The 18,942-nt window shown below is 45.3% G+C and overlaps 1 protein-coding gene across 2 annotated transcripts in view; it reads left to right on the top strand.

Moving 5' to 3' along the window:
* The window catches only part of Col6a5 (collagen type VI alpha 5 chain), a 103,180-nt gene that overhangs the window by 27,802 nt on the left and 56,436 nt on the right, over nt 1-18,942 (top strand). For both annotated transcript variants that reach the window (XM_029543803.1, XM_021207498.2), the window contains exons 8-18: nt 1,804-2,379; nt 4,290-4,630; nt 4,730-4,811; nt 7,219-7,361; nt 9,318-9,410; nt 12,090-12,143; nt 14,597-14,668; nt 15,019-15,045; nt 15,181-15,225; nt 15,312-15,365; nt 17,792-17,854. In XM_029543803.1, coding sequence (XP_029399663.1) covers nt 1,804-2,379; nt 4,290-4,630; nt 4,730-4,811; nt 7,219-7,361; nt 9,318-9,410; nt 12,090-12,143; nt 14,597-14,668; nt 15,019-15,045; nt 15,181-15,225; nt 15,312-15,365; nt 17,792-17,854 — 1,550 coding nt within the window. The remainder of the gene's footprint in view (nt 1-1,803; nt 2,380-4,289; nt 4,631-4,729; nt 4,812-7,218; nt 7,362-9,317; nt 9,411-12,089; nt 12,144-14,596; nt 14,669-15,018; nt 15,046-15,180; nt 15,226-15,311; nt 15,366-17,791; nt 17,855-18,942) is intronic.

The raw sequence follows: 18,942 nt of genomic DNA, 5'->3' as shown, positions 1-18,942 counted from the left end.
CTTCAACCTCTGGCTCCCACAGATTTTCTCCCTTCTGTTCCATGATGGTGTCTGAGCTTTTGGGTGTGTGATGTATGCATGTGTACCCATTCTTGTGTGTGTGTGTGTGTGTGTGTGTGTGTGCCTGAGTGTGTATCACCCCTCTCCCACATCTGTCCTGTTGCCATGCGGGTCACTCTCAAGAATGTATGATGTATCTTACACACACTGGACTATGTCCCACCACTGTCTACAGCATTTTGGAAGCTTTCTAACTCTCTCCAACCATTCTACACTTCTCCCATCTCATCTGTTGCCCCTGCCCTTTTCATGTCTTCCTTCTTATTCTGAAATTTCTCTACCTCTTTGTGCACTTCGTTCTAACCCCTGTGAACAGCTTATCACTTGCCTGCAGCCAGCCTACTTAATGAGTTTAAGCTTTGTTTGCTCCATGCTCCCAGACTCCCACACTTGCCTTTCTCTTGGTGATAGCACTTAGTGCATAGCTTGTTGTGATGAGCTTGTCTCATCTGACCCCATCAAACGACTGGGGGTTCATCAGCCTCTTGTTCATTACTGGGTCTCTGCCAAATCCAGCAGATCACTAACACTGGTCTTGTCCTAGGAATATGCATGCTACTTTATTCTTGTCTCCCATGATACCTTTCAGAAGTAGGTGCTGAGATGGAGTTTGGGGTACACACATTTTAAGGAATCACACTTGTGAACTAAAAAGAAAGGCGGGGTAGGCAGAAGGCAGCCGGTGGTGCATGTCCAGTGAAGCTGTGAGCTTAGTAGCACTGGTGCAAGCACTTCCCAGGACGGCTGCCCAGCATCAGGCTAAGATGGCAAGGATGGGGTGAAGAGGGAGTGTGAACTGCCCTGGGAAAGGCATGTCATTTGCAAGACATCTCTATAGGGAAATCAGACCTGAAGGAGCTGACAGCTGGAGCCTCCACTCACTGCAGGAAGCTTAATCTTTCTTGAAGGCTTGTCTGGGCAGCTTGACTCTGTGTCTGCCCCTCTGCCTCACAGGGAATTGTGTGACCCTGGGCAACCAATGGTTAGCATCTGTGACTGCCCTGCTGCTGTTCAGAGCCAGGGAGTCTGACTGGAAGTGGGAGAAAGTTATCCCTTAGTTTTAGAAAATTTCACATTGAGCTTCAGGGAGATAGTCCTGTGCACTGTTTATGAACAGTGCACACTTGTCTCATGCATGTCTAATATTGAGACACTAGAAAACTGCAGTAGAAAAGAGCCTATTTTATGTGCTTTTATGAATCTACCCAACTCTGATTCCCCTTTCTATACATACACAATTAGAATAATGTGTCATGAGCTGGTTGGGATTTACAATGTTATTGCATGCCCAAAGAATTTTGGAAATGATACTATTTAATACACATGTAAACTGGCAACATCAGCAACAGCAGAAGTTCCAACAATAACTCTGTGGTATTGCTACCTTGCCCGTTCTGATTTGCAGACATTGCAGAGACTTTCAGGCTTGCAAAATATCTCTTCATGGGAGTATTCAATCTGTTCAAATTACCTACTTCCTTTCTGAATAGCCTGCCGTATCTTTCTCAATACCTCATGCAAATATAATTACACTTTGAAAAACGTCTATTATCCTCCCCTTTCCTGATAGTTTTCCTTCTCTTTGCGGCCCAATCACTGAGTCTCTCCTCTGTTAATTTATCTCAATTCGCTGCTAATGCAAAACAATTTAAGTATTTAGCAAAGCAATTTGAGTAGCCCAGTAATGGAACAATTTAGAATGATGCAGGAGGAAATAATTTATACTTCTCCTTTCTGTTCCAGCTTGTAACCTTCCGGAAGCTGATGTGATTTTCCTTTGTGATGGCTCTGACATGGTGTCTGATTCAGAGTTTGTTACCATGACAACTTTCTTGTCAGACTTAATTGATAATTTTGACATCGAGTCTCAAAGAATGAAGATCGGGATGGCTCAATACGGGAGCCGGTATCAGGAAATTATTGAGTTGGAAAACTCTCTGAACAAGACTCAGTGGAAATCTCAGGTCCACAGTGTGGTCCAGAGCAAGGGGTTTCCACGAATTGACTTTGCTCTCAAGCATGTGAGTGACATGTTTGATCCATCTGTTGGTGGCAGAAGGAACGCTGGTGTCCCTCAGACTTTGGTTGTTATAACATCTAGTTCTCCACACTATGATGTGACAGACGCGGTAAAGGTCCTGAAAGACCTTGGCATCTGTGTCCTGGCTTTAGGCATAGGGGATGTTTATAAGGAGCAGCTTCTGCCCATCACAGGCAATTCAGAAAAAATAATTACTTTCCAAGACTTTAATAAGCTAAAGAATATGGATGTGAAGAAGAGAATGGTCCGTGAAATTTGCCAGAGCTGTGGGAAAGCCAGTGAGTGTCTCACTGTTGTTTGGTTTTATTAACCAAGGCTTCCTGTGTCTTTGTTTCATACGGGTATACTATAGGCTAGTCCCTGTGGAATCCATTTAGAACACTGTGCTGAGAGGAGACATCGATCGCTGCTTCTCTCTGGAAGCTAGTGATTAGTCAGCCTTGCTCAGTGGCAGGATTGGGTACAGAGCACAATGGGTAGGGTTGGCTGTGTCCTGTAGATATCCCTGTCCTCTCACTACAGCCAGAGTTTCTGCTCACTTCATGCTCTGTCCCCTACACAAGGAGATGAAGGATCATGCCCTTCATCTGGTAGGATGTAAGGAAAATGAATATTCACTATTGAAACTTTTAACTGTTTCAACATTGTGTTAAACTAGTAATGGACTCTGTGTGTGTGTGTGTGTGTGTGTGTGCTGTTTATGTGTATATGTGTATGTATATATATGTGTGTTTATATATATGTACAGAGTAGATTTGTAAAAATGTTATTTTTATGGTTTTGCTTTTGTGTGTGGATGTTTTGCCTGCATGTGTGTCTGTGGACCATATGCATGCAGTGACCTTAGGGACTAGAAAAGGGCATCCAATCCTGTGGAGCTTGTCTGCGTGCAGCTACCATGTGACTGTAGTGGTCCACAAAAGTCAGAAGAGGGTGTCAGATCCCCTGGAACTGGAGTTGCAAATGGTTGTGAGCCAGCCTGTGGACAGTAGAAACTGATTCTGAGTCCTCTGCCAGAGCAACAAGTGATCTTAATTACTGAGCCATCTGTCTAACCCTGCTTTGTTTCCCTTCTTAACAATAACATCTTCATGATCATAACATAGTAAAGATTTTAGTTATCTTTACAGATTACTTAATCCACAAATATAAATGGTTGCAAAGGCCTTTTGGATGTTTTAGAGGAATCAGCTTGGCAGGGTGTGAGGTCAGGAAACTAGAACAGTATTCCATCCCACAGGGATGTCACTCCTCAGCGGCAGCTGGCAGGAGCCACAGGGCATGCAGGTTCTGTCCATTTGGGGCTGGGAGTTGGGAAGACAGCACAGAAGCAGGCATTTTTCGCTATGTGGAATTTGTGCACGGAGAGCAATCCTCCCTACTGCCGTCTCCAGAGCCGTGATGCTGGAGGCTTCTGCATCCTTTATAGCATGTGTCAGGCTCTCCAAGTGCTCCCTGGTTTTCATGTCCTGCTTGGGTACTTGTGTGGAGGTAAGATGAAGGAAGAGCTCTGGGGCTGGAATTAGCCAGAGTCTTTACACTGGAGTAGCGCCCTAGTCTGAGAAGGAGAAGCTGGCAAGGAACAGAAGGGACCCAACATGCACCTTGCTCATTCTGTCTAGCTGGGATAATGTACTCGTTAGTTGACTGTGCTTACAAACTGGAGACATTGCGTTAGAGGTACAGCTTTCAGGCTTTACTTTAAAAATGGGTCTAACAACACGGGACCTCATTTCCCACTTGGCCACTTTCAGTTGCTGCTGGCTGTGGACAGGCATGTGGCTCCATCTGCTCTCCAGATAACGGTCTTCACTCCTTGGCCGTTTGACTCACCTACATGATCCACCTATCTTTGCAAAACTTTACATTTATGACTGCTAGAAACTGAATAATCTCCAGGAAAGTTCAAAATTTTAATATGTTATATTCATATGAATCAGAATATGTCATCGTTAAAAGCAAGAAAATGTATCCACATACGTAAAGCCTCAGTTTGCACTGAAACTTGTTATGTATGAAGGGGCCAGAGGGAACTTTTTTTTTTAATGTATCTTCATTTTCTTGGGCATCCTCTGGGTACTGCACACTGCCTAGAGCATGACAAAATCATCTCTCCTATTCCCAACCCCCTCCGCAATCCTTTGCTCCTGCTTGCTGATTAATCTAGCCTTGTTTCTTTGGTCTCCAGATTGCTTTGTGGATGTAGTGGTCGGGTTCGACATTTCCACTCACCGTCAGGGCCAGCCTTTGTTCCAGGGCCATCCCCACTTAGAATCGTACCTCCCGGGCATCTTGGAGGACATCACCTCTATCAGAGGGGTGAGCTGTGGTTCAGGTGCAGAGGCCCAGGTGAGCCTGGCCTTTAAGGTGAACAGTGACCAAGAGTTCCCAGCCAAGTTCCAGATCTATCAGAAAGCAGTGTTTGACAGCTTGTTGCAAGTCACAGTCCGTGGACCGACTCATCTGGACCCACCGTTCTTGCAGTCACTTTGGGACATGTTTGAGGAGAGATCTGCATCCAGGGGCCAGGTATACAGCCTACCTTCAATTCTCCACTGCACATCTGTTCCTCTGTTCCCCGTTATACCTCAGGCTTATGCTATCCCATTTCCTTCTCTCTTACTGTAGGTTCTGCTCATCTTTTCAGACGGTCTCCAAGGTGAAAGCATGACCTTGCTGGAGCGGCAGTCAGACAGCCTCAGAGAAGCAGGTAATGAGTTGAAAATGCACACAGTGGAGCTTGGAGTATGGGACCAGGTCTCTGCCCTATATGTTCTAAGATCTTGGGATCTGCGAGGCCATTTGCAGAAGATACTGCTGGTGACCTGATGTGTGTGATGTCCTTTGATCGGTCCCCGTTTTTCTCCCCTTAATGATGCGATGCTACAGCCACCCATTTACATGTGCAGCCTTCCTCAGACACGTGCCCTTGATGAACCCCAGTTGCTTGGACTGTGGGTTGTCTGTTGATAGGAAGTAGCTAAGGAAGGAGATGTTTCTCTTGGTTCATGTTTAGGGGGACACAGTCTATCATGGCGGGGAAGGCATGGTGGAGGCAGCTCACAGTGACAGATGGCTCTGTGGTGGCAGCCGCTTGCTCATATATCAGTGGAATAGGAAGCAAGGAAAGGAATTCTGGAGATCCGTTGGCTTTCTCTTTTTCTCCAAGACTCCAGTCCCAGAGGTAAAACTGTCTACATCGAGGGCAGGTCTTCTGCCCAACTAGAAACATTTACATGGACACACCCAAGGCTGTGGCTCATTAACACCCTTGGTGCTTGGTAAGTCCATCAGGTTGACAAGGAAGAGTAGCCATTACAGGAGGGGTTAGACCGAGTCTCATCCCAGCGACTGTGGCTTTCAATGAGGTAGGCATACAGAAGTCTGGTGCTCTTGTCTCAAGTGGGTCAACTCTGGCACAGTTAATACTTCAGAGTCTCTCATGATGCAGCCAAGGCTGAGATAAAACCCTGCTCTCGGCTTTCTCTTTGCTGACTCCCCCACCTTCCCTCCCCCCCAAACACACACACACACACACACACACACACACACACACACTTGCTCACACTTTCTCCTCTCATATCGGGCTTCTAGGGTGTCTGACCTAAGCTGCCTTTCTTTGTTTCTGGTTATCCCTGTGAAAGGTAGCAATGTGGGCCCAAGCAGTGTGGGCACAAGCAGTGTGGGCTTGCACAAGCACTTCTCACCCTGCCTTTGTATCCACCAGCTTTGGCTGAGCCTGAGGTGAGATGGAGAAGCCAAGAGGAATCTTCATTTAAAGGAGAAGTCCCTTAGCTGTCAGATATGATTCATCGCCTAAAACTGCCTTGAAGGAGCACCAGACTGGCTTTGGGGATTCAGTTTTCCTAGATAACCCCCTTAGAGTCCTAATGCTTCCTGCCTTATTGCTGGGTGGTGCCATCTGCCTCGCTTAGATCCTTTCAGCCCCTTCTCATGGCCCTCAGTTTATGTGGCAACTTCCTTAATATGACCCCCGAGACTGCAGAATCTTGCCTCTGCTCCTGTTCCAGCCGAGTGCATTCCAGCTGCTCCAGCCTACAGCACTTTCCTTCTTCAAGGTGTTTACAGCCTCGTCCCTTCCAGTCTCCAGTAGAGCTCTGCACATCCCCCTCCATTCTTAGTCTTCTACTGATCCATGCCTGGTTCTTCCCTTTGACCAACTCCTATTCATCAGAGTCAGCTTAGCCACCCACCACTTTCCCCAAGAATCCTCCCAAATCCCCTGAGACTGTCCTCCCATATCCCCTGAGACTGTCCTCCCATATCCCCTGAGACTGTCCTCCTATAGTCCCCTGAGACTGTCCTCCCATATCCTTAGAGACACTCCTCCTATGTCCCCTGAGACCGTCAGGAGTATTACATCAAGCAAAACTTGATTCCTTGCTTGGTGCTCTCTCCCAAAGAACTCTGAGTTTTCTGATTCTGTCCATCTTACCAATTAGTTCAAGAGCTCTGACACAGGAAGGACTGTGCCTGGAAGCACACGAGCTCTGACACAGGAAGGACTACTCATCTTGTCATCCTGGTGATTACAATAATCAGCACATCACAGGCTCCTAAGAAGCAAATGCTTGTGTAATGTCTGGATAGATGAATCAGAAGGTAGGGGAGGAAATAATGAATCAGTGAATGAGTGAATGAACTGATACATTCTTCTGAGATAGGAAACACCCAGAGTTGGGGTCCCTGGGGGGATAACTGGTTTTCATAGGTATTCTAGAAAGTTCAGAACCCCACCCCAAAGATAAACAATCCTTTTTAAGAAGTTTTAAGATAAACTTCTTAAAAATCACATCTGAATGTCCAAGAGTTGCATCAGAATTGGTGTGAGATATTGAATACCACTTTCTGCTGGCATTTTTCAGTTGATTTATCAATAGTTTCTCTTGGATGGTTTTTGTGTGTGTGGGGGGGGATTTCATGCTAAGTCGGAGACAAGAGTCTAATGTGATTTCAGACATGCAGGTGAGTCTGCTGTTGGTATGTTGGGAATCCTGCTTCCTCTGATGGTTGGCTTTCCCATGTCCTGCTCTTGAATGACGTTTACCGAGTGGGTGAGCCCCCTGGGTTTCTCACAGGTCACTTTTACTAACTAGGACTTGATGCTCTGTTGGTGGTGTCCCTTAACACCTTCGGTCACGATGAGTTTTCCAGCTTTGAGTTTGGAAAAGGATTTGACTACAGGACTCAGCTGACCATTGGAATGCTAGACCTGGGCAAGAAGCTCTCCCAGTATCTGGTGAGTTATCGGTTACCTCAAGCACAAGAACCTACTTGGAATCTCTGTCTTTCCAGATGGCTGATGTCGATGCCATTAAGTTAAATGCATGACATGTAGGATGTTAAAACATGCAAAAGTCTGTCACATTATATTTTCCCCATTGTTCTCAAGTGTCTTTGGTTATTAGTTTTAAAAAGTTTCTTTTTAACTACATTTGTTATTATGGTAGAAATGTATTCTTTCTCATCTCAGCAATTTGAAGTATGCAGTATGTGATTGTATTAGTTTCTTGTCTAGTAGTTATAAACAAAGTACTGGCAAATGTAGCTAAGGCAGGAAGGGTTTATTGGGGCTTGCAGTCAGAGGCTATAGCTCTTCATGCCTGGAAAACTCAGGCAACTGGGACCTTAGGCAGCGGGTCACACTGCATCTACATCTGGAAGCAGAGTTGGGTGTTACTGTAATTAGATTCCTCCTTTTTATCCAACCTGTGAGCTGGTGCTCCAGCAGCCCATATGTAGTGTGGGTCTTCCTACTCTAAGTAACCTAATCAAGAAAAATCTCTCAGACAGATCCAGAGGTTTGTCTCCATGGTGACTATAAATGTTATCAAGTTGACAGTCAAGGCTGACCGCTGCACTAGCTCGTGTGCACACTGCTGTTCAAACCTCTAGAAAGTTTCCATTTTATAAGACTGGAACCTGTAAATCCTCAACTAGCAGTATGACCCCTTTCTGCCCCCACTCTACAGAGCTCAGTATCCCTACTCCACTCTGTACCTAAAAGTTTCTCTGCTTAAGATTCCTTATATCAGCCTCAGGCAGCATTTGTCTGCTTGTGAGCGGCTTACCGTATTGTCCCCAAGGCTCGGCCATGCCGTACGTAGCCCGTGACAGGATTTCCTCCTTTGCTGCACTATGTTTATCCATTCTTCTCTCCCCTGACACATTAGGTCACTTCCACCCCCTAGGAAAGGCGAATGACACTGTGATGAATGTGCACGAGCAGACATCTCTTCAGGGTCCAGTGTTCAGTTCTTTTGTGTGTGTGTACCCACAAACAGGGTTATGGAATAAGATAACTCTGTGTTTAGTGGTTCGAGGAACATGTCTGCTGTTTTCCATGTTTCACAAGTTCTGATTTCTCCACATCTTCCTGGTCACTTGATGTGTTTAGTTTCTTCTCTTCTCTCCTCTATTTGTTCCCTTCCTCCTCTATTTCCTTCTCTCCTTCCTGTCATTTCCCATTGTCTACTCCCTCACTGCATTCTTTCTTGAAGAGTAGCCATCCTACTCGGTATGAGGTATACAACATTAATGGTTGTCTGCCTGTCTGTCTGTCTATCTATCTATCTATCTATCTATCTATCTATCTATCTATCTATCTATCTTGAGACTGAGTCTCACCATGTATCTCTAACTCTCCTGAAACTCTCTATGTAGACAAGGCTAGCCTCAAGTCAAAATACCCTACCTGCCTCTGACACCCGACCACCCTGCTACCTTAAAGTTTTGCACTCAAAACATCATAATTTGGTTTTTATTTCCTACCCTTCCTCCCATTGTCCTGTCACTGAATGAATACCTAGGGTATCAACAGATCAACAAGCCTCTAATGCCATTAAACAGCTCCCAATAATTTGTACAATAGAAATTCCAGGAGATTGTTAAGTAGGAATCAATATGTCTCCAGTTAACTTGGCCTGTGACCATGTATGTGCTTGGTACCCTTCCCGTTAGCTGAGGTTGTTCCTTGAGTGGGGACGCTGCCCACACCATTTGTTGGACTGGTACTCTCTCTACAGTGTAAGTCATAAAGCCCCATATTGCTTGCAGCCCTCTCCCAAAGGCAGGGCCTGGGTTTGTAGGTAGCGTATGATGTGTCTGAACAGGGTCCTTATGTAAGAAGGTCCCCGATGATTGTGGCTCATCCCACTTTGCTTTCTTTAACGTTTATCTCTCTCTCTCTCTCTAGGGAAACATCGCAGAAAGGGCTTGCTGCTGTACATTTTGTAAATGTCCGGGGATTCCAGGACCTCGTGGAACCCAGGGACTCCAAGGCTCGAAGGTGCTGTTTGGTTGTGATTCTTTTTTCTCTAATGTGCCTTGCTTTGTTGTCAGTGGGGCTGAAATACAACAGTTGAATTTGCAAGCTTTGCTTCATAGAATGTAATTGCCTCGGGAATTTTCTGTAATTTCCACAGTATAGGACTGGGATCAGAAGGGCTCACTCTGGATACTGATGCTGAGAACGGCTCCCCCTTTCTCTTCTGTATCTCTAGTGAGGCTGTTTTGGGGGTTGGCAACTTATACTTTCTAAATCTGCTTTAGACGGTCTGAAAGTGTTAAAATAGTGGAGAGGGCTTTGGGTTTCCAACAGTAAATGAGACCAAGCTGCAAAAATAAAAGACGGGATTATAGACGATCAATTACAGAGCAATAGAATGGGAAAATGCGTCATGGCATTCTCAATGGAAGTCTATGTCAATGCAAACAAATGAACTACATTCATTAAAAAACATGAATGAATTTTTACCTACATTGTAATGACCACAGAAAGTAGAAAAGATGAAATAGAAGAATATATAGGTAAGGTTATATATATATAGGAGAATATATAGGTAGGTTATTAAAGTGAGGCTATTCTGTCTGAGAATGCATATTTAAGCAGTGACAGATATTTAAAGTCCAGGAAGTAGTATCCTAAGTGTTAACAGTGCACCCCTGAAGTGGGCTAGGGTAATGGGTTCTGGGTGCTTGTGATGGGGTGGCCTTGTGCCTGGCACTGGCAATGTTTCAATTCTTGGCTGGGTGATGTCCTACACAGATGTTACATTAAGTTATGGCACAAAAGTCACTGTAACAATTAAACTGTGCACTTATACTGCATTCACTGCATATGCTTTCTAAAATGGATTTGAGGTACCAGGGTAAAAGGACTTTTTGTGATAAAAGTATTTTCATTTTAGCAATTTTAGCCTTCATTTCTTCCCCTCAATATTTCAAAAAGACTCAAATTATTTATTTTGCGGAGGTGGGGGCATGACTGTGCAGTGGTGCACCTGTGGAGGGCAGAGGACGACTTGCAGTGACCTGGTCTCTCCTTCCACTTTGGGAGCTCTGGGAATTGAAGACAGGTCACCAGACTTGGCAATGAGCATCTTTACCCACTGTGCCTTCTCTTCCATCCAAAACCGATGGATTACAATCCTTGCTGAGGATTTCTGATTTGGCTATCTATGTTGAAGGATAATTTATACAGAGTGTCTTGCTGAATTGTGACGTTTCGTTTATTGAACTCTCTCCTCTTGCATGTCAGTATGGTTGTGCTCCAGGGCACAGCAAAGATCTGTATTAGAGGGTAGGGAAAGCAAATATCTACAGACCTTTGTTACAAGTAAACAAAACTGCTAAACTGTGGCCTGCAGAAAATGACTTAGTTTAAAGATGGCTCTTACCAAAGCAGAAAAGAGTCAGATGTGCCCTTTGTAGGTGTTTTTGATTTGTCAAGGATGGAGCTGGAGAGGTGGCTCAGGTGCTTGCCAGTGTATCTGAGTTTAGTTCCCACACGAACATCAGGATGCTACTAACCACCTGTAACTCCAGCTCCAAGGGCGCTCCTCTGAATTCCACATGCTCCTTCACTCATGTACATATGTGTGAGTGCACACACACACACACAAACATGCATATACACACAAACACATACAAACATGCATACACACAAACAAACATGCATACACACACACAAGCATACACATAAACATGCATACACACATACATATACAAACATGCATATACACACAAACACACATATACATACAAACATGCACACAAAAACACACATACACACAAGCATGCATATACATACTCACACAAACATACATATATACACAAACATACATATACACACAAACATGCATATACACAAAAATGCATACACACAAATATGCATACACACACAAACACACATACAACATGCACACACAAACACACATACACAAACATGCATGCACATACAAACATGCATACACACACAACACACACACATACATGAACACACATGCATGCACATAGTCTTATGGTTGCTATTGCTGTGATGAGACACCATGATGAAAAGCAACTTGAGTAGAGAAGGGTTTTTTGGCTTACACTTTCATATTACCGTTTACCACTGAAGGAAGTCAGGGCATAAACTTAAATAGGCCGGACCAGGGAGGGGCGCTGCGTACGGCTTGCTTCTCGTGGCTTGTTCAGCCTGCTTTCTTACAAAACTTAGGACCACCAGCCCAGGGTGGCACCACCCACATGGGCTGGGCCTTCCCCTATCAATCATCAATTAAACAAACACCCTCCAGGCTTGTCTACAGCCTGATCTTAGGGAGGCATTTTCTCAGTTGAGGCTTCTTGACCCTGAGCCTTTGACGAATCTAGCTTGTGTCAAGTTGACACAAAACCTGCCAGCACATACAGAAAACAATAAAAATCCATATTAAAAATGATGACCATGGATACAAGAGTGGTCCCTCATCCGTCACCAGGAGGATCTCCTCCTGCAGAGGAGCTTCAGAGATGAGGCCAAGGAAAAGGCCAGCTGCAAATGTTGGATTCTCTGAAACCCATGGCTTTATTGGCACAAAGTCCATCTGATGTTCAAGGTGGGGCGGAGCCTGGAATGCTTAATGACTTACTTCGTGAGTCTGAACTGACAGACGATGGTTCAATGGCCTTCTCTCTTTCCTCCTAGGGTTCTTCAGGTCCAAAAGGTAGCAGAGGACACAGAGGAGAGGACGGAGACCCTGTAAGTCAGCACTGCCCACCTCCCATGGACCCCACACTTACTGATTTTCTTTGTTGTGAAAAGCTTTATGGGCTAGAGGAGGTGTGTGTGTGTGTGTGTGTGTGTGTGTGTGTGTGTAGGAAGGGGCTGCCTTCCTTCCTCTCTATTAACTTGAAGGTGTGGACAGGAATAGCTCACCTGCCAGGAACTAGATTGTTGTTGTTTTCACATCAGTGTTGGGGGTCTGGAATTCTCCTCTGTGTCTCTAGACAAGGTAGAGCAGCTTATCTGTAAGGGAGCTCCTTTTAGGCCCAGTGATGGAGCACGTGTCCTTCTACCATGGAGAGGAAGTGCGTAGGCCGTCCCCAAGAGCATGACTTCATGACTAAAGGCTGCCTGGAGGTTTGGAAGCCTCAATATTTGACTCTAAAACCAGAGTCCTCACTTGACCTGTCACCCTTGAGTAGAATGTGGAGGGACTGAAGCCCCTTGGGTGGCTTTGCTAGGCAAACAGAGTGCTTAGTTTCTAATGCTTAAAAGCTCAGACTCTGGAATGAGACTTCCAAGGACTGACCTATGAGTGAGACCTTGACCAGGACATTTAGCTTTCTGATAATTTTTCTAGGACTCAAGCACAGTCTAGCTTACTTTGAAAGGACGCTAAGGGAATACACTACCTGGCTCACTTTGTACCCCAGTGGGGTCTCAAACACTGCTAAGCCAGTGTAAGCATGCCTTTGTGTGTGGTGAGTCACTTCTCTGCCTTGTGCTGAGGGCCCATAGCAGGCTGAAAGTATAGGCTATGGGATATTGTGAAGCCTAAGTTCTTCTCAGCCGTCTGTGGTTGTGGGCAGCCCCTTGAGGCTGTGTAGGGCCCGATCCATCTTCAGAGTAAAGGAAGCAAGGCAGATAAAAGATGGCTCACGTACCCCTTCCCTCATCAGGAAGCTGTGTTAGCTATTTTTCTTGTTCTTCTAAAAAAATGTCCAAACAAAGGCATCTTAAGAAAGGAGGGGTTTACTCTGGCTTCTGATGTGAGGGGACAGTTTATCACAGTGGATATGCTGTGAGGCATCTGCTTACGTTGCATCCATAGACAGGAAGTCTGCTCACTCCAACCCCCTCCAAATAGCCTCTTCTCCAGATAGCCTCCCCGCTCTAGGTACCCCCCCCCCGCAGATGCTTCCGTTTTTTATGCAACCCAGGACCCACACCCATGAAGTGGTATCTCATGGTGTGATATCTTACGGTGGGTTTGCTTATTTGGTTTTTTGTTTGTTTGTTTGTTTGTTTCATTTTTTAAAAACTTAACCTAAACAAGAATATTCCTCAGAGGCATACTCAGAAGATAACTTAATCTACATAATCCCTCCCATGCTGGTCCGGTCCCAGTCCCAGAGACAGTAGGTCCCCACACTCCGGTAGCGCATGGTTGTTTTCTCTGGATGTGTTTGACTCTGTCTCTTGGCCATTTCCAAATATTTCCTGGGAAAATTAAGGTTAATGAGAAACATATTGACCTTAAATATTCTTCCTGTGTGGATAGTCTGACTTTGGACAGACCTAGACTGTGAGGAATGACTGTGTGTTTGTGTGTGTGTGTGTGTGTCTGTATGTGTGTGTCTGTTTGTGTCTCTGTGTGTGTGTGCTCTAATGCCAGAGCTCAGTCACAGATGCTGTTTCTCAGGAACAATCTACTTTTTAAAATTTTATTCAGCTTTTTGAGACATGGTTTCTCTGTGTAGCACTCACTGTCCCTGAACTCCATAGACCAGGCTGACCTCAGATTCAGATATCTGCCTGTCTCTGCCTCCTGAGTGTTGGAGTTACACATGTGCACCACCAGTACCTGGCCTGCACTTTATTAGTAGTTTTTTAAGCCAGGGTTTCTCATTGACATGAAGTTTGTGGATTTGGATAGGCCAGCCAGCAAGAACAGCTGGGATCCATTGTCTCTGTCCCTTGCTCCCAGAGCTGGGATTAAACACTTACCACTGTTGTTGAATTTCTAAAATGTGGGGTCTGAGATTAAACTGGGATCCTTCCTCTTACAGAGAAAGCACATTCCCTACTGATGCTTCTCCCCCAGGACAGGCTCTTCTGCCTTTGCACTCTGTTCTTGCAGTAATTTATCTTCCCCTCTGTTCTGGCCCAGCTCCAGCCCTGGGCACTGAGCTGCTTTCCCACGACAGCAGGGCTGAGGTCCCCAGGGTGGCATCAGGGCCCTGGGCATGAAATCATGGGATCACTGAGGACTCAGGACTGTGGCAAGGAGGCAGTGACTTCTGAGCCTTTGACTGCACTGTCTGATGAGAGAGGATTAAAGCAACCTCAGGAGTTTGTGACTCCTGAGGGACCCCTGAAGGCTGACAGGGAAAGCCTGTGAGGAACTGGAGGACCACAGGGGGAATCGCTTTGTCTCAAGTTGGAGAGCTCAGTATAACTTTGGATATATGTTTAAATTCACTTCTTAGGGAAAACGAGGAGAAATTGGGCTTCAAGGAGACAGAGGAGTCGTGGGATGCCCAGGGACTCGAGGTCAAAAGGTAAGCCTCTGTTGGCACATCCTTCTCTCTCCTCTGAGACAACTTCTGTCTCCCCCCCATTTTCTTGCTTGTTTTCTCTTTCCTCTCTCCCCGAGTGACATGTTGGTTCTTCCGTTTGTAGTTGAGTCTCCAACATTCATCTAATTCCACTTACTTGTAAGCTTTATCTGGGTGTGTGGGCAGAAGTAATTAGAAAGATAATACAAGCCAACACTCTCTAGGGAGGCATCTGGCTTCCTACTGCAGAGTTACATAAAATAAATAAATAAATCTTTAAAAAAAAAAAAAAAAAAAAAAGAAACCTCATTCTGTCTTTGACCCTGTAGTGACAGAAGTTTCATCTTTTGCAGGGAGTCAAAGGATTTTCAGGAGCTCAGGTACTGTATCCCCTTCTCAGATAAGTTTGACCTCCTACCTTAGATTCATTTCCTAGCAAGCACAAGTAAAAGACTTCCTGGCTGCTTCAGTACTGTCGCCATCTGTACTGACTGCTGACTCTTGTCATTCCTCAGGGAGAACACGGAGAGGACGGGCTTGACGGACTGGATGGAGAAGAAGTGAGTGTCCTTTCTTCTTTGAACTAGCATGAAGCCATTCTGAGACTGATTGTTCTAAATGAGATTTTTGTCTTATGTCTGTTTAGGGATTTTACGGATTTCGTGGGGGAAAGGGACAAAAAGGTGACCCTGGTGATCAGGTAACTTTTCACTAATTAAGTAGTCCCTTGTTGGCTGCGCTTGCAGTTGGGGATAAAATTGACAGCTGACTTCTCCAGCATCTTGGTTACCTTTTTTCTGGCTGTGACCCAATGCCTGGTACCACCCAGAAGCTCCAGGCTTAAGGGAGAACCTGTTTACTTTGTCTCACCATTCAAAGGAACACAGTCTGTTTTGGTGGGGAAAGCATGGTGGTTGGAGGGTCCTGGTGCATGGCACGGACTAGGAAACAGAAGGGGGTCGACCAGTGCTCAGCCCTTTCTTATTCCTATTTTATATGGCCAAGGACTCCAGCCCATGGGGAGGTGGCATCCACAGTCAGGGTGGGTCTTCCCTTCTCAGCTTAAACCTTTTGGGATTGGCCAGCAACCCTCAGAGACAAACCCGAAAAGCTGTGCCTCATAGGGTCCTGAATGTTTCTTAAACTCAATCAGGTTGACAAAATTAGCCATCCCAATCACATAATGAAAACCCACTGGCAACAAACAAGATGGCACTCTTCTGTTTGGGGCACACGGACTACTGTATTGTTCTTTTTCTGTTGCTGTGATAAAAATTCCTTGGCTAAAAGCAATGTAAGGAAGAAAGGCTTTGTTTTAGCTTATGATTCCAGAGGGACTGGGTTCTCACGGGTGTGGGGAAGGCCTGCTGGCTGATCACATTCATTCATATACAGGAAAGAGAGGGGTCATGGGAAATAAACCATAAACTCTCAAAGCCAGCCTCCAGTGATGTGCACCAGCAAGCCTCCACCACCTATGGGTTCCAGAACCTCCCCAAACAGTGCCACTGATTGGGGTGGGGCCAAGAACCTCTAGGGCAGGTTTCCCATTCAAGTCACCATGGCTACTATGTGATCTTTGAGAATTTCCAGCTAGGAAAGGTCACGGTGTGAGCTCTTTCTGTGGTTATGCTTCTCAGAGGTCTGTAAGTGGACATGTTTGGCCATTACAGGCCTTTGCGTTCTTTCCTAACATCAAAACCAAAGAAAATGAAAAAGTTAATTTGGATGGCTTTGGAATTACAAATCCTAGTGAAATACTTTGCTTGTTTTAAATTCATCCCAACAGCCAACTCTACCTTTATGTCCTGACCCATTTATTTATTAATATTTGTGAGCATCTCTAACATATTAGACACTGAGTTATTTGTCAAGGAACCAGAGATGTGGGTGGACCACATGTCATCTTCACCCTCAAGGGTCCCATAGTACACAGAAATGGCTGGGACCACTTGGGGTCCTTCTGACTCCAGTCAGCTTGGAGGTAGGGTGTCAAGGAAGTTTTCATGAAACCAGGAGTGAACTGTAGTTAGCAAGGCAGGGATGTGGAGGAGGAACATTCTAGACCAAGGGTAAGCAAGCAGTTGCTCTGCCTGGAAGGAACAGAGTTCAGGTGGAGGAAGATGGGTTTCAATAGGTTGTAAGAAGAGACTCAGACAGGTCCAGTGAGCCATAAGGCTGTGTGTGTGTGTGTGTGTATACGTGTGTGTACATGTGTGTACATGCACGGAAGGGTTTAAATAGCAATCAAATTTCTGTTTCAGAAATACTATTTGAAAGTAGTGCAGGGACTGTTGGGGTTGCCATGGATATAAGGAAGGCTTATGGGTGGGTCTGTAGTAATTGACACTGGATGGGATGTGAGCCTCGAAGTAAAGCAGTCACAAAAAGAACAGGCACATGATCTATTAGGTGCATGCAGGGACCAGCCAGGGATGAGGCAATGGGTATGTTGGTGCAAGGAGCCACTCTCAGGTTGTTCAGAGAGAAGCCTGTCTTCTTGATGCTCTTAGAAACCTCTGTTGTCTCACTGTACCCCTGGCTCTGAGGCAGGGCAGCAGGAAATGGGGAATAAGTCAAAATGCCTCCAGGGACCCTAGTGTGGGTAAACTTCACTGGAAAGTTGTTTGAGGTGACAGTAGAAAAACTCTGGTGAGGTTTCTTGTGGAGAACAGAAGTGCTAAACTTGCTAGGCAGTCCAACCAGGGCAGTCAATGTCCATATGTGACCGCGCAGATTTAAATTCACTGACATAAAAAATTCCACCCTTCCGTTCCACCAGCCACAGTTCAAGTGCTGCATAGGCAGAGATGGTGAAAGGAACATGGAGTTTCCCCCAACAGCTGGAAGTCCCATTGCATGATCCTGTGCTTGACCACGAGAAGGTTTCCTGCTTCTTAGCCTGACATGTGGCTTAAACCTGAACTTGGGAAGACTAAGGGCACCTGGGAGAGGCAGGAAAACATGAATTATTTCATCTAATTGACTATTCTCTCCAAGTGCACTGCTTGGCATTTAATGCAATTAGAAAAGCCACATACAAGATAATACAGAGGCATGTTTTGTTTTGTTTTGTTCTGTCTGTCTGTCTGTCCATCCACCCATCCATCCATCCATCTTTTTCAGGGTCACCCAGGCACCAGAGGTGCTCCTGGGGAAGATGGCGAGAAGGGCTTCCCAGGGGATCCAGTAAGTTACCAGATCCTACTTAGCTCTGAATTTTATCTCCGCACAATTCAGCTCCCATTTTCCATAGTGATTTTCACTGAAGTACAGGCAAGGGCTGGCCTTGGGAGCTGGGCAGGAAGGTTCATTACCTGGGGATTTCTTAGTTGGGGGAAAACCTATTCAAGTCTGACATGGTCCTGTTATTTTAAAGGCTTGGAATGGGGATCTAAGGTTCCATTGCATGAATTCTCACCGTGTGTTGAGACTTCCAACTTTCTACAGTGAAAACTTCCTTTGTTTTATTTGTCAGATTGAAAGTGCAGCCCAGAGCTTGATTTATTCATGGTTTGCTTGTTTGTTGGTTTAACAGCATTGGGACTCACACCCAGGTCCCAGTGCCTGCTGGGCACGCGCTGTACCACGGACCTACATCTCTAGTAAGATTCTCTCTTCCAGACTCAATTATAGGAGGCTTTTATTCCACATTGCTGTTTGGGCCAGTGCCTCAGTGAAGTCACATTGCAGGAAAGTTACTGCACGGCATGTACTCTTAGAACACTGCATCAGTCACCAAAACCCCCTCCTCTGGAACAGATGTTACTATTAAGAGTTTCAAGTTGGAGATTTGTCTTACATTTCATCCATTAGCTTGACTTAGCCCGGTACTTCTCAACCTTTCTAATGTTTCTTCCCTTGAATACAATGCCTCATGTTGTGGTGACCCCCAACCATAAAAGTATTTTTGTTGCTACCTCATAACTGTAATTTTGCTACTGTTATGAACTGTAATGTAAATGTATTTGGAGATGGAGGATTGCCAAAGGGGTCATGACCCTCAGGTTGAGACTACTCAAGTCTACCTAACACTTATACCATTAAATAAAGAGCCTGGTGGCACCGTCCTTGAATTCCAGCTGTGCAGGTCGCTGATACAGGAGCATCTCAAGTTCAAGGTAGCCTGAACAACTTAGTGAGTCCCCATCTCAAAAATCTGTCAGTGACAGAAATTTTGCCTGATGTGTACTAAGCCCTGGCTTTAATTCCATGTACCACACAAGGAAGAAAAAGAAAAAGAAAGTCTGATGTGGGGTATATACCTGTAATCCGAG

This window comes from Mus pahari, chromosome 10 (assembly GCF_900095145.1).
Source record: "Mus pahari chromosome 10, PAHARI_EIJ_v1.1, whole genome shotgun sequence".
In the NCBI taxonomy this organism is placed as follows: domain Eukaryota; kingdom Metazoa; phylum Chordata; class Mammalia; order Rodentia; family Muridae; genus Mus; species Mus pahari.
This window is presented reverse-complemented; position numbering and strand designations above follow the sequence as displayed.